The following is a 13,690-nucleotide window of genomic DNA, read 5'->3' on the forward strand; positions in this document are numbered from 1 at the left end:
CTTGAGATGACCATTTCCTGGTAAGGGTCTTTTTACCAGCCACCAGCAGTACATTCATTAAATATTTATATTTATCTCTTTTCAACCATTCTTGAGGTATAGACCCAAAATATATGGTCTTACTCTCTAAGTGTATTTATCTGTTCGTATATCATTGAAATTTGCAGAATATAACTTAATCGATCCGAACAAATAAGAACCAAGAGAAGTGAATAATGTAACAAAAGGTAATGAAAGTGTGGTTCCAAGGCTGGGGTCTCTAGATGACCCTGGGTTGGGCTAGAAGAAAAGTCTAGCCGTGGGGGATAGCCCCTCCTACCTGTGGGTTGAGGGACCCTGTTGCAGTACCTATAAAAGTAAGTTTAAAAAAAAACTCTGTCCATTACACAGAAATGATTTTCCTGTATATTCCTTCCATGTATATATTCTCATTTAGGTGGGGTAAAAGGAATGAATAAATGAATTTTTTTTAAAAATTGAGTAATATAAAATCCACATTATAACATGTATTTCTCGAGACAGGTATATCACCGTCTATTTTTGCTTCCGTTTAGTTTATCAGCACTTTTAAAGTTAGCCAAACCTTATGGCTCTTCTGGAGGAGGTGAGGGCTGCCCTCAGAACTGACCGTCTCTTCCTAAAATCCTCCTCGCGTCCTGCTCCTGTCCCCTGCTTTCTAGGTTCTCTTACTATTTCCCAAGCAGCTCGGGACAACTGCTCAGCCAGAGTTTCTCTTGGTTTGACCATGCTAATTGGCAGTCCTTTGTTGTTCATGTCTGTAGTCGCCTCCTCCACCTTCTGGTCCAGATACACCCCTTCTTGGTAAAATACCCTTAGTTTAGCAGGGCACGGGATTTGGAATTTAATCTTTTCTTGCTGTAGCCCCCCCTTGGCCACCCTCAGAGTCGCTCGGCTCGCTGTCGTCTAGGGAAACAGCCTCGGCCCCGCCAAACTGGATAATGCGTTTGTGTGGATGCTGTGTGAGGTACCCCACCCCGCCCAAATAACAGACAATACACCAGATGCAATTAAATGATTTACAGTTTATAGATATTACTGGAACTATATAATTAAAAGAGAATAAAATATAAAAGGAAAATAAAAGGCGCCACACTTATCAAAGTTCAATCTCTTCGTGCACAAAACCGTTGGAGCTCAAGGACCTTCTTCTTCACCCTGCGACCCCTGGGACCACCTCGACCGGCCGCCTGGGACCAACAACGGTGGTCGACCAGACGCTCCACACGAGTCCGTCTCCGTCTCCTCGCCGAACGTCCCGCTCGGGGTCCCACCCCGTTAGCGGACTCACAGCACCTCGTCCATCCTTTGTCTCGCTCTCCCGCCTTCTGCCCCAAAACCCCGCGTATACAGTATCTTCAAATACACCAAAACCATAACAACGATCCCAATTGGTTAATAGCACCCTCTTATCAGACTCTAAAGCAAAAACAAACTGTTAGCGCAAACTTTCTCAGTGTTTAACACAACAAAGCCGCATTCCCCAGATTAACATAACAAAGACGCCATTTTATTTAGCCTCCGCAGTAACATAAAAATCGAAACCCCCTTACATTGCTTTAATATCGGTTTCGCTTCAGAATATTCCTTCCGTTTCTGTAGGACCGCTGGGGGATAATCATGATCGAAGTATATTAACTTCCTGTTCCAAAGCATCTTCTTCTTATCCCAGGCCCTTCGTAGAATCTCCGCCTTGCTCTTGAATCAAAGGAATTTAAGTACTATGGAGTGCGGTTTACCTTCTCTGTCTCAGGGAAGCCGCTGGACCAGCGAACGATGCGCTCTTTCAATTTCAGTCTCCATAGTCTGAGGAATCTCCAGTGCTTCCCGCAGCAGCTTGTCTACAAAGTCCATCATCGACAATCCCTCTGCTCCTTTGGGAACATTATAAATCCTGATACTTTTCTGTCGCGATCTTCCCTCCTGGTCAAGCAATTTACTTTCCTGTTGATTTAATATTTTTATCATCTTAATTAGTATCTGTTCCATGTTTTGCACGCGATCTTCCATCTTCTCAATTCGAGTCTCTGCCACTGCTATTTTCTGATTGACGTTGGCGAGCTCTGACTTTATATCATTGAGTTGCTGCTTTATATCTTTTTGGACTTCCCTTATCTCTTCCAGAATCTTTATCATATTTGCCGCTTCGCCCGCACGAAGCCCAGCGTCAGCTTCGCCGCCACACGCACGTGTAGGAGAGCCGCGCGTTGTACCTCTCTCCCGCATAGGCTCCGCAGTGGTGCTTTTTTTCATCTTGATTCTTTCTCCCCATTCTTGCCCCCCTTATCAATTCTGATATTTTCAAAAGATCTTATACTTGATAGATTAACTGGGCAAAATATGCGTTTTTCCGGAGGAGCTGTTGATTTAAAGTGCCTTTCTGAACGATGATGTCACCGGAACCTATTGTGGTGTTTCTAAGTCCTGTAGCTTTTTCTTGCTGTCTCTTGGAGAACATGACGTAAGGGTATATTTTAAAATCTAGTAATCATGTTTTCCTTATTTTCTGCTTAACATAGTATAACGGATAATAAGCTGCAGTTTTTCTACACTGGGAAGACTAGATTCAGATTGGATTATGAGACACATCTTTTTGGACTGTAGTTAGACTCTGAACCTGTCCTGTTAATTTTCTATTTCATGACGTTCATCTTTGGCTTCCTGTACTACTGTAATATAGCTCACACAAACAACAGGAATTCTGCAGATGCTGGAAATTCAAGCAACACACATCAAAGTTGCTGGCGAACGCAGCAGGCCAGGCAGCATCTCTAGGAAGAGGTACAGTTGACGTTTCAGGCAGAGACCCTTTGTCAGGACTAACTGAAGGAAGAGTTAGTAAGAGATTTGAAAGTGGGAGAGGGAGGGGGAGATCCAAAATGATAGGAGAAGACAGAAGGGGGAGGGATGGAGCCAAGAGCTGGACAGGTGGTTGGCAAAGGGGATATGAGAGGATCATGGGACAGGAGGCCCAGGGAGAAAGACAAGGGGGGGGACCCAGAGGATGGGCAAGGGGTACAGCCAGAGGGACAGAGGGAGAAAAAGGAGAGAGAGAGAAAAAATGTGTGCCTAACTTCTGCTAATGCCCCACCTCCCCCTCGTACCCCATTCGTTATTTATTTTTATACACACATTCTTTCTCTCGACTGTACCTCTTCCTAGAGATGCTGCCTGGCCTGCTGCGTTCACCAGCAACTTTGATGTGTGTTGCTGTAATATAGCTCAATGGAAGGTTGTGGAGCAGTACCTAATGAGTAGTTACTTTGTATCCTTTGACTGATCAACTGTATTCCATTATTCTAGTCATAATTAATTTTGCCCTTTCTATTATTTTCAGACATTTCCTTTGTCACTTACGACTCATCTGGACTCTTGACCCGTCATCATTCCATCATTTCATTTAATTCCTCTAGCCTTTCACTTTATTATAGACCTTCTGTTTTATTCATTGCTCCCCTATCCATTTTTGAAAGCAATAATATGTCCAGCAGTTTACATCTTTTTGTATAATGTCTTAAATATACCATAAAGATATAGGGGTGTTTATCAAAAGAAACAGGAAATTGACAATGAGCTACAGGTGAATTAGAGCAGATGACCCTACACTTGGTCAGATGGAGATTTTAAACAGCCTACCAAATATGGGAAGAGCTACAGAAGTATTGTGATAAAACAGTTCTCTAACAGAAAAATTAGATGAACAGAGGAGATTTGGTGCCTGTACAACTGGTCCAGGTGCGAGGTTGGATCTCCCTGGGTGCAGAGCCGATTTGAAGAGCTCAAGAGTGGCTTCAGGCTGAATGGTGAAATATGGGCCCAGATTGAGTCGCTAGATGGTGTGGTCTAGGCCTGGAGCCTTTTACTGCCACTGTGTCCTAGTGTGAGGTACAATTTGCTGTTTAGACAATTTAAACGCTGGCCCAGATCGGAGGCGAGAGCGAATTCTTGCTTGTTCTCTGTGATGGTCACTCCTTTCTCCTGGGTTCCAGAGCCTTTCACTATTCAGTCAATTGGTCAATTTAAACACCAGCCCAAATAGACTGGAAAGATAGGGTGTTGGCATCTGGGGTGATGGCCAATTTTGCTCACTGTCTGTGATGGTCACTCCTCTCCATAGCATTGAGGCTATGAAGACTGCCCTGGCTGCTGTGCTCTGTGCCTGCTAATATGTTTAACTGCTCAGCAAAGCTTTGGGTCGACTCCGGGTTACTCCATGGTTCAGCTCTGAGGACTCAGTTTTGGTTTGGAATATTGTTGTTTGCTTCAATTGTTTGCATGGTTTGTGTGTGTTTTTTTTTTCTTTGTCTTGCAATTTGGGTGTTGGTCTTTTTACTTTTTTTCTTTAACTGAGTTCTTTCGGCTTTCTTGCTTTGTGGCTACCTGTGAGCAAGCAAATCTCAGGATTGTATAATTTATACATTCTTTGATAATAAATGTATTTGAACTTGATATGAAGAGGAGATTCTAGAGCTTTAGCAGTTGAAGGTATAGCTGCCATGGGTGAAGTGGAATGAAGTTTCTTGTGTGAGAAGCCATATATAGACATACTGAGGGAGAATGCTGAAGAACTTACTGAAAAGAAGATGGATGCAATTATAGAAAGATTTGAAATGGTGATGAGGGTTTAAAAATGTATCTGTTGCTTAGGAATGGTATAGATCAGAGAATGCTGAGTGAATGGATTTGCTTTTGAGTTCAGATGTCCTCAGATTATCTAACATACATAGAGAGATGCAGCCCTCCAAGTCCATGCCAACCATCAGCCACCCATTTCCAGGAGTCGTACATTAACCCAATTTTTAAAAAATTCTTCCTACATTCTCATCAACCTCTATACCCCAGCCGATCCAGATTCCACCATCTACACATTTGGGGCAGTTTACAGTGCCAATTAATCTACCAACCCACGTGTCTTTGAGATGCTGTTCCCCACAGATGCTTCCTCTGCTTAAACATTTAAATGCTTTCTTGTTTTTTTATTTCATATTTCTGACACCTGTAGTTCTTAATTTTTTTTTACAGACCCTCCAAATTTTACAGATCCAACAGTGGGGTTTTCAAGAGTTGATATAAAACAGGGGAAATTCGAAGTCACCATTTATGACTTAGGTGGAGGGAGAAATATCAGATCTATCTGGAAGAACTATTATGCTGAATCCTTTGGCGTTATTTTCGTCGTGGACTCCAGTGATATTATTCGAATGGAAGAAGTTAAAAAAGCTGTGACCGACGTCGTAAGGCATCCTGGGATTTCTGGAAAACCTGTGCTTGTGTAAGTGTCTCATCTGAATATAAAACAAAGCCTATCTCTTTGCAATGTTTATTTCCTCCAATTCCTGGAAAAGTAATAACACACAGTGCAGTATTATGTCTGATAGCAAGAAGCTGAATCTCTAGTAGCTAAACCTCTGGGCTCCTTTGCTTCTCCGGACTCAATTGTAAAATTTCCTGTTTTGCTGTAGGGCACAGAATGGAATTACTTGATCTTGGGCCATTATGATCAAGGCATTGGATTTATCATGTCAGCTTAACAAATTCAAACAAAGGAGAAAAGCAAACATTTCAATTATTATGTTGACAGCTAAGTTTTACAATGTAATATTTCATATTATCTGTACGGGGTCTTGCGTGCGTGCTAAGTGGGGTCGATTATCGCATTCCGGCGATGTACTAGTGCGAGGGTTGAGTTTGATTAAAGGTATCGGGCAGGTAGAACTTATAGCTAGAAGGTGTGGGAAAGAACTGGAGTCCAGCTGGATGTTGGTTCAGACGAGTGCCATTGTCATGGCGTTGGAACTACCAGCGACAGTCCACGTCCAGGGGGAGGCGGGACTGTGGGGTCTCCACACCCTCCCGGAGGACGAAAGTGAGGAGGTGCCGGAGGAGGAGCTAGATGAGGCCCTAGGGGTGGTGCCAGTAGCCAGGGGTGGAGGCGTGGCCAGGCCTCGTCCCCCAGTTAGGGATGAGACCTCCGAGTTAGCGGCTGCCATTACCTCCCTGGCGAGAAGGGTTGAGGGGCCCCGCCCGAAGCTGAGAATCTTCTCAGGAGCCAGTCCCACCCCGGAAGGGGAGGACGAATATGAGGCCTGGATTGAGAATACGTCCCAGTTGTTAGAGGTGTGGCCAGTTTCAGATGAGGAAAAGAGACAGTGATTCGTGGAAAGCTTAAGGGGCGGGGCGGCCAGTGTAGTCCACGAGTTGAGAGCGGAACACCCTTCGGCTTCCCTGTCGGAGTGTCTGGACGCTTTGGAGGAAGTGTTTGGACTGTCAGGAGATCCCTGGCAACATTTAGCGGAGTTTCAACAAATGGGGCAGAGAAGAGAGGAAAAGCTCTCAGAACACATTTTCCGGCTGGAAGGGAAGCTTACGGGGCTGCGGCGCCGAGGGGTAGTGAAGGCGGACGAAGTGGCGAAGTTGAGGATGAGCCAGATATGTAGAGGTTCCCGGGAAGATGACAGGGTGGCTTGGAGTATCCAGCCGTCATATAAGAGGAGCCCCCCTCCATCATTCGGGCAGCTGATTAGAGCGGTGCAGGCGGAGGAGAGTGCTTTGGGCCGAACAGGGGGCTTGGACCCCCAGGGACGGTCTTCAGCGGTTCAGGAGGTGGTAGCCGGGTTGAGATCAGAGAAATCCAAGGGGTCCCGGGGGGGCGTACTGGGAGGAGAGAGGCAGTGGGTAGCGGGGGCTATAACTGTGGGAGGGAGGGGCATTTCCAGCGGGAACGTGAGTGGCCGGGAGTGTGCTACAGCTGTGGGGAAGCAGGTCACTTGCGGAGGGATTGTGAGAGATGAGATGCTCCGATGGGGGAGGGCCCCCAGGCCACTAAGAAGGGAGAGGTGTCGGGAAACTTAGGAGAGGCTCAGTGAGGGAACGGACTGGAGTCTCGGGAAGAACACGTTCCCAGAAAGCAGCCATGGAACCCCAGAAAGTACAAGCCCAAATTCCGGATGGACTGTTGAGACCCCATTCCAGCATGTCCCTATGGATAGAGGGAATCTTTGCAAAAGCCATCCTTGATACCTCTGAGAATTCCAATCTCACTGACAGGTACCCATCGTACAGGTAATCCCTGTCACTTATGTCCCAAATCTCCAGTGCATTGAACGGGGTTACTGGCAAATGCTTCAGATATTTGTTGTAGAACGACCGGAACAGTAAGGTAACCTGCAATCCGGTCCAATGTGGGAGTGTCAGAAGCCTTTGAGACGCTGGTGGTGGTCTGTCCAGACCTGGTGGAAACCGGTGGTGCTGCCCTGCTAGTGGGGACTAACTTCCCTCTGAAGCGACGACTCTTGGGAGCCTGTAAGAAAAAGGCGGGGGAGAACTTTCTGGAGACCCTCTCGGTACACCCAGTGTTCCGAGCGGTGTTCGAAGAAGTGGGTGACCCCCGGGGGCTGGATCCTGAGTGCAAACGAGGGACAGTGTGGTGCACTCAGGCGAGGCCCAAGGTGATACGACCAGGGGAGGCGGCATTAGTGATAGGGACCCCCAGATTCCCCGGAGTACCGACGGTCGAGGCCCTGCTAGTAGACGCCCCAGACGACCTGGAATGGGAGTTCCGGTTTCCGGCTGGGGCGCTGGTGAGACCTGAATTGCAGAGGCCCTCAGCTGTACAGGCACAGTGGATGGGGGTGATGGTAAGGAACATAATGGAGCGGGAGATCACCTTTAAGCGCGGGATGCCCCTCACGCACTTGTTCCCGGTGACGGTGATGTCTAGCGCCCCCGTGAGGCCCACTGGAGGAAAACTGTTGGAGAACAGGAGGCCTTTAATTTTGAAGACTCCCCTGTACTGCTGGAGTATAAGAGCAAGCTGGTGGAGAAGATGCTGGAGCTAGGGGACGTCTTTTCTCAGGGCGAGTTTGATGTGGGATGTTCCAAGAGCACTCGACACACTATCTGGGTGACAAATGACACTCCGTTTAGAGAAAGGTCGCGGCGGTTGGGCCCAGCAGATGTAGAAGATGTGCGGCAGCACTTGCGGCAGTTGAAGGATGCAGGGATTATTGCGGAGTCCCGAAGCCCCTATGCGTCCCCCGTAGTGGTGGCAAGGAAGAAAAATGGGAAGGTACGCATGTGCGTGGACTACAGGACCACCGTCAGGACAAAGGGTTCCGGCCCGAAAGGTCGACCGATCTTTTCCACGAGTGCTGTCCGACCTGCTGAGTTCCTCTAGCGTGTTGTGTTTAAGGATGTTTTAGTCTTTAAATGCATTAAAATTAGATTTTTTTTGGAAATGTTTCTTTATTAATTTTAATAGATTTTGTTTGGTACTGAATGTTAATGAATATTGAAGATGTTCACAGTAATTTGATGTCTTTAGGTACTAGGCATTTTTGTAGGCAGAGTTTGCTATTTATGGCCAGGAAAGTCGTGAGGGCCTATCGATTAGGAATTAGCTTTGCGCCTCATTTCCAGTGCAATTAAGAGCAGTGAAGCTGGAAATGCAGATGCTCATGGTGTACTGAGTCAAGCTTGTCTATTATCAATGCCCTATTGTTCATTCATTTATCCTATCTTGTATATGACTGCTACAGTTTCCAGTAGTGTGTAACCCTGGGTATTTTTTGGGCTTTAGGTTACTGCAGAAATCCAGTAGCTCCTTGTAAACTACTTTTTTATCTCCTAATTTAATCTAGCATTTAACTGGTAAAATAATAAGTTAGCAGCATGCTAAAAGAATGAAATGTGGTTTGATGGCAAAGCCTTTATTTGGTCAACCATGTCTGTGAAAAGAACTTGTAATGCAATTGTGACATTATTCATTTTTCATTTGCGTATAAACAGCATCAAGTGTCAAATATCTGAAATTATATAAATTAGCTAAGCTAACTCCGGCCTTGTGTAGAAAGTAAGGAAAAATCAATACTATAGTTGTGCTGATATTTATCCTGTATAGACCTGAGTTATTAGGAAAGATTGAATAGGTTAGGACTTTATTCCTTGGAATGTATAAGATTAAGAGGAGATTTGATGGAGGTATACAACATTGATGGGTATAAATAGGGTAAATGCAAGCAGGCTTTTTAAATCGAAGTTGGGTGGGACTACAACTAGAGGTCATGGCTTAAGGGTGAAAGGTGAAAAGCTTGAGGGAAACTTCTTCACTGGAATGAGCTGCCAGCACAGGTGGTGCATGTAAGCTCGATCTCAATGTTTAAGAGAAGTTCAGGTACATACATTGATGGTAGGAGTACCTATAGTCCCGCTGCAGGTCGAAAGAAATTGGCAGATTAAATGGTTTGGCATGGACTATATGGGCTGAATGGCCTGTTTCTGTACTGTAGTTTTCTATGACTCAAGAAATCCAAACTGGAGAAATTGTCTTTAATATCAGAGTTAAATTCAATCATTCACAAACAATTTTCATCACTACAGCAAGATTTTAAAGGTGCAAGTTGGAAAAATAAATCTGTATTCATGTTGGCGCGTGGCCAAGTGGTTAAGGCGTATCTGAAGGTCACTAGTTCGAGCCTCAGCTGAGGCAGCGTGTTGTGCCCTTGAGCAAGGCACTTAACCACACATTGCTCTGTGACGACACCGGTGCCAAGCTGTATCGGCCCTAGTGCCCTTCCCTTGGACAACATCGGTGGCATGGAGAGAGGAGACTTGCAGCATTGGCAACTGCCGATCTTCCATACAACCTTGCCCAGGCCTGCGCCCTGGAAACCTTCTAAGGCGCAAATCCATGGTCTCACGAGACTAACAGATGCCTATAGTTCAAAAAAATGTAGGTGTTTAATATTTCATAGTATCACTTATAAACATTAGCAGAACAGCCACTCTGATATGTACCAGAGAAGATATTACTCAGTGAATGGAACTCAAAAGTAAAACCAGGAGTTCATTTTCAAACCAGGAGTGCATAACAATGGGCAGAGCAATTGCAAATGGTATTTATAATGATATTATAAGTGCACGGGATGCACTTTGAGGGGATTAAAAAGGGTAAGACATACACAATGAATGGTAGGACCCTATGGAGTAGTTTGGAACAAAGGGAATAGAGTACAAGTTCAATGTTCCCTGAAGATGGCAGTACAGATTGATATTGGGAAACTTCTACTGATAGGGCATAGGTTTAGAGTAAACGGCTTGGGGATGAAAGAAAGAGATATCAGAAACAACATTCTCCCTGAGGGTGGTTGGAACTTGCAACTCAGCCAGTGTGGATAGTCCTCCCACAACCTTTTAGAGGTGTATATAGACAGGCACATGAATCACCAAGGCATTGAAAGCAATGCACTAAGTGCTGGTGAATTGGATTTGAATGGATGGATATTTGTTGGTTGGAATGGACATAGTGGGCCAAAGGATCAGTCCAAATAGTTTGGCTCTGTGTCTTAACTAAAGGTAAGATGATGCCATCAAGCAGCAACAATATCTTGTGTGCAACTCTAAAGGGAATGATCAGATATTTCCATTTAGGACCACTGCATCTGAAATCCACAGTCACAGCTATGGGTAGAATTAGAAGTGGTAGAGGCAGGTTCGATTTTGTCATTTAAAGTTAAATTGGATAGGTATATGGACAGGAAAGGAATGGAGAGTTATGGACTGAGTGCAGGTAGATGGGACTAGGTGAGAGTAAGTGTTCGGCATGGATTAGAAGGGCCGAGATTGCCTGTTTCCATGCTGTAATGGTTATGTGGTTATATGGGACTTCAGCAAACAGTGTCACTCATGAGTGCAGATCCCCTTTCAGAAAATGGAAGTGGGGACGCCGTGCTGGTCTACAGGTAAAACACTTCCGACTATCTTGCTGGTGAATGTACATTCTAGAAAATAAATTTGAAGACCTCGGAGCAAGATTGTTGTACCAGAGGGATGTCAGAGATTGCTGTATACTCTGCTCTACAGAAATATGGCACACATCCACAATTTTTTTGCAGTGCTACAGCCTGATAGCTTTACCATTCTCTGTAAAGACAGGACAGCTCAGTCCTTTAAAGGCAGAGGAAATGGAGTATGCTTTATGATTAACTCATCTTAGTGCACCAACATGACAGCTCTTTTTCAGTCCTTCTCACCTGACCTGGGAGATTTAATAGTCAAGTGTCATCCATTTTATCTCCCAAAGGAGTTTTCATACGTCATCCTGTTAACAGTGTACATTCCACCTTGGTTATTCATCACGTGTGAAGGAGCTGAGCAATGTAATCAGCAGGGATGCAACTGCCCACCTTGATGCCTTCCCTATCATTGTGGGAGATTTAAACCAGACCGGCTTGAGGTCTCTGAATACTACCATCAACATAGCACCTGTGGAACCAGAGGAGCCAATAGACTTGACCACTGTTTTATCACAAAATACACTTATCATACCATCCCACACCCACATTTTGGAAAGTCCGATCATTTGGCTGTACGTCTACTCCTAGCGTATAGGCAGAGACTAAAAATTGCAGCACCGGTGGTGACAACAAAGAAGGGGTATGGTCGAGGGAGGTGGAGGAGCAATTACAGGATTGCTTTGAGTCTTTGGTCTGGACAAGATTCAGGGATTCATGTTTGAATCAGAATGAATACTCCACAGTTGTCATAGACTTCATTAAGACCTGTGTGGATGAGTGTGTGCTTCGAGAATATACCAGACATACCCAAACCAAAAGCCATTGATGAACAAGGAGATTCATTGTCTACTAAGGGCTAGATCTATGGCTTTCTAGACCTGTGATCCAGAACTATAGCAGAAGTCCAGGTAAAACCTATGGAAGGCTATTTTAAGGGCAGAAAACAATTCAGACTGAGGTTACAGATGCAATCAGAAGCATATCAGCTCTGGCAGGGTTTGCAGGCCATTATTTCCCACAAGCCTAACATGAATGGCTATGACGCTTCAGTCCCAGATGAGCTCAATGCCTTTTATGCATGCTTTGCAAGGGAGAATAAAACTTGACCTATGTAAATCCCTACTGCATCTGGTAACCCTGTGATCTCTGTCTTGGAGGCCAATGTCAGAACATCTTTCAAGAGGGTGAACCTTTGCAAGGTGTCGGGCCCTGATGGTGTACCTGGTAAGGCTCTGAAAACCTATTCCAATGAATTGCTGAGAGTTTTCATGGACATCTTCAATCTCACACTGCTACAGTTGGAGGTTCCCACTTGCTTCAAAAGAGCGCCAATTATAACAGTGCCCAAGAAGAGTGGGGTGAGTTGCCTCAATTACTGTGAAGTGCTTGGAGAGGTTAGTCATGGCTAGAATCAACTCCTGCCTAGGCAATGATCTGTAGCCACTGCAATTTGCCTATCACCACAAAAGGTCTACAGTGGGTGCAATCTCACTGCCTCTCCTATCAACCTTGGATCACCTGGGCAACAGTAATACCTATGTCAGGCTGTTATTTATTGACTACAGTTCAACGTTCAACACATCATACCCTGATTTCTAATCAACAAGCACCAAAACATGGGCCTCTACTTCCCTCTGCAAGTGAATCCTTGACTTCCTCACTGGGAGTTCATAGGCTATGTGGATTGAAAATAACTTCATCTCCTTGCTGACAGTCAACGCTAACACACTTCAAGGATGCGTGGTTAGCCCACTACTGTATTCTTTCTATGTCCGCAGTTGTGTGGCTAGGCACAACTCAAATGCTATCTATAAATTTGTTGATGACACAACTACTGTTTACAGAATTTCAGATGGTGATGAAGAGGCATACAGGAGCGAAGTAGATCAGCCAGTTGAGTGGTAACACAGCAATAACCTTGCACTCAGTACCAGTAAGACCAAGGAATTGATTGTGGACTTCAGGAAGGGGAAGTGAGGAGAACACACACCAGTCCTCATTGAGGGATCAGAAGTGGAAAGTGTGAGCAGTTTCAAGACCCTGGATGTCAACATTGTTGAGGATCCATCCTGGACCCAACATATTGATGCCATTACAAAGAAGGCACAACAGCAGCTGTATTTCGTTAGGAGTTTGTGGAGAATTGGTGTGTCACCAAAGACAATTGCAAACTTTTACAGATGTATCATGAAGAACATTCTAACGAGTTGTATCATCATCTGATATGGAAAGGGCCACTGCTCAAGATTAGAAAAAGCTGCAGGAAGTTGTAAACTCAGCTGGCTCTATCATGGGTACTAGCCTCTCCAGCATCCAGGATACCTTCAAAAGGTAAAATCTCAGAGAGGCAGCATCCATCATTAAGGACTCCCTTCACGTTGGACATTCCCTCTCCTCATTGTTAAAATCGAGGTGGAAGTACAGGAGCTGGAAGACAGGCATTCAATGTTTTGAGGAGCAGCTTCTTCCACTCTGCTATCAGATTTTTGAATGGACAATGGACCCATGCACACTAAATCAGTATGGTTTTTTAAATCACTTTTTTGCACTACTTATTTAATTTTTTTATATGTACTTATTGTAATTTATAGTTTTTATGTATTACACTGTACTGCTGCCACAAAACAACAAATCTTGCAACAAGTGCCAGTGACATTGAACCTGATTTTGCTTCTAGTTCTATTTCTCTTTAAATGCAAAAGCTTTGAAATTGATTAGATAGGCTAGAATGCGCCTTTAAAGTAACGTTGAACCGATTGTTACTTGCACATAAAAAGGGACTGCAGTTTTGAACATAGAGCATTGAACAATACAGACAGTACAGGCCCATGGACCATGATGTTTTCCCAACCTTTTAACCTACTCTAAGATCAGTCTAG

At 44.7% G+C, this 13,690-nt stretch overlaps 1 protein-coding gene across 6 annotated transcripts in view; it reads left to right on the top strand.

The window, feature by feature from the left end:
• The window catches only part of LOC140199059 (ADP-ribosylation factor-like protein 13B), a 69,395-nt gene that overhangs the window by 22,582 nt on the left and 33,123 nt on the right, over positions 1-13,690 (top strand). For all 6 annotated transcript variants that reach the window (XR_011886329.1, XR_011886330.1, XM_072260501.1 and 3 more), the window contains one exon: positions 5,041-5,290. Coding sequence is in view for 4 of the 6 variants with exons in the window: in XM_072260501.1 (XP_072116602.1) it covers positions 5,041-5,290 (250 nt within the window). In the remaining 2 variants the exon portion in view is untranslated. The remainder of the gene's footprint in view (positions 1-5,040; positions 5,291-13,690) is intronic.

The sequence above is a fragment of the Mobula birostris genome, chromosome 6 (genome assembly GCF_030028105.1).
Source record: "Mobula birostris isolate sMobBir1 chromosome 6, sMobBir1.hap1, whole genome shotgun sequence".
In the NCBI taxonomy this organism is placed as follows: Eukaryota; Metazoa; Chordata; class Chondrichthyes; order Myliobatiformes; family Myliobatidae; genus Mobula; species Mobula birostris.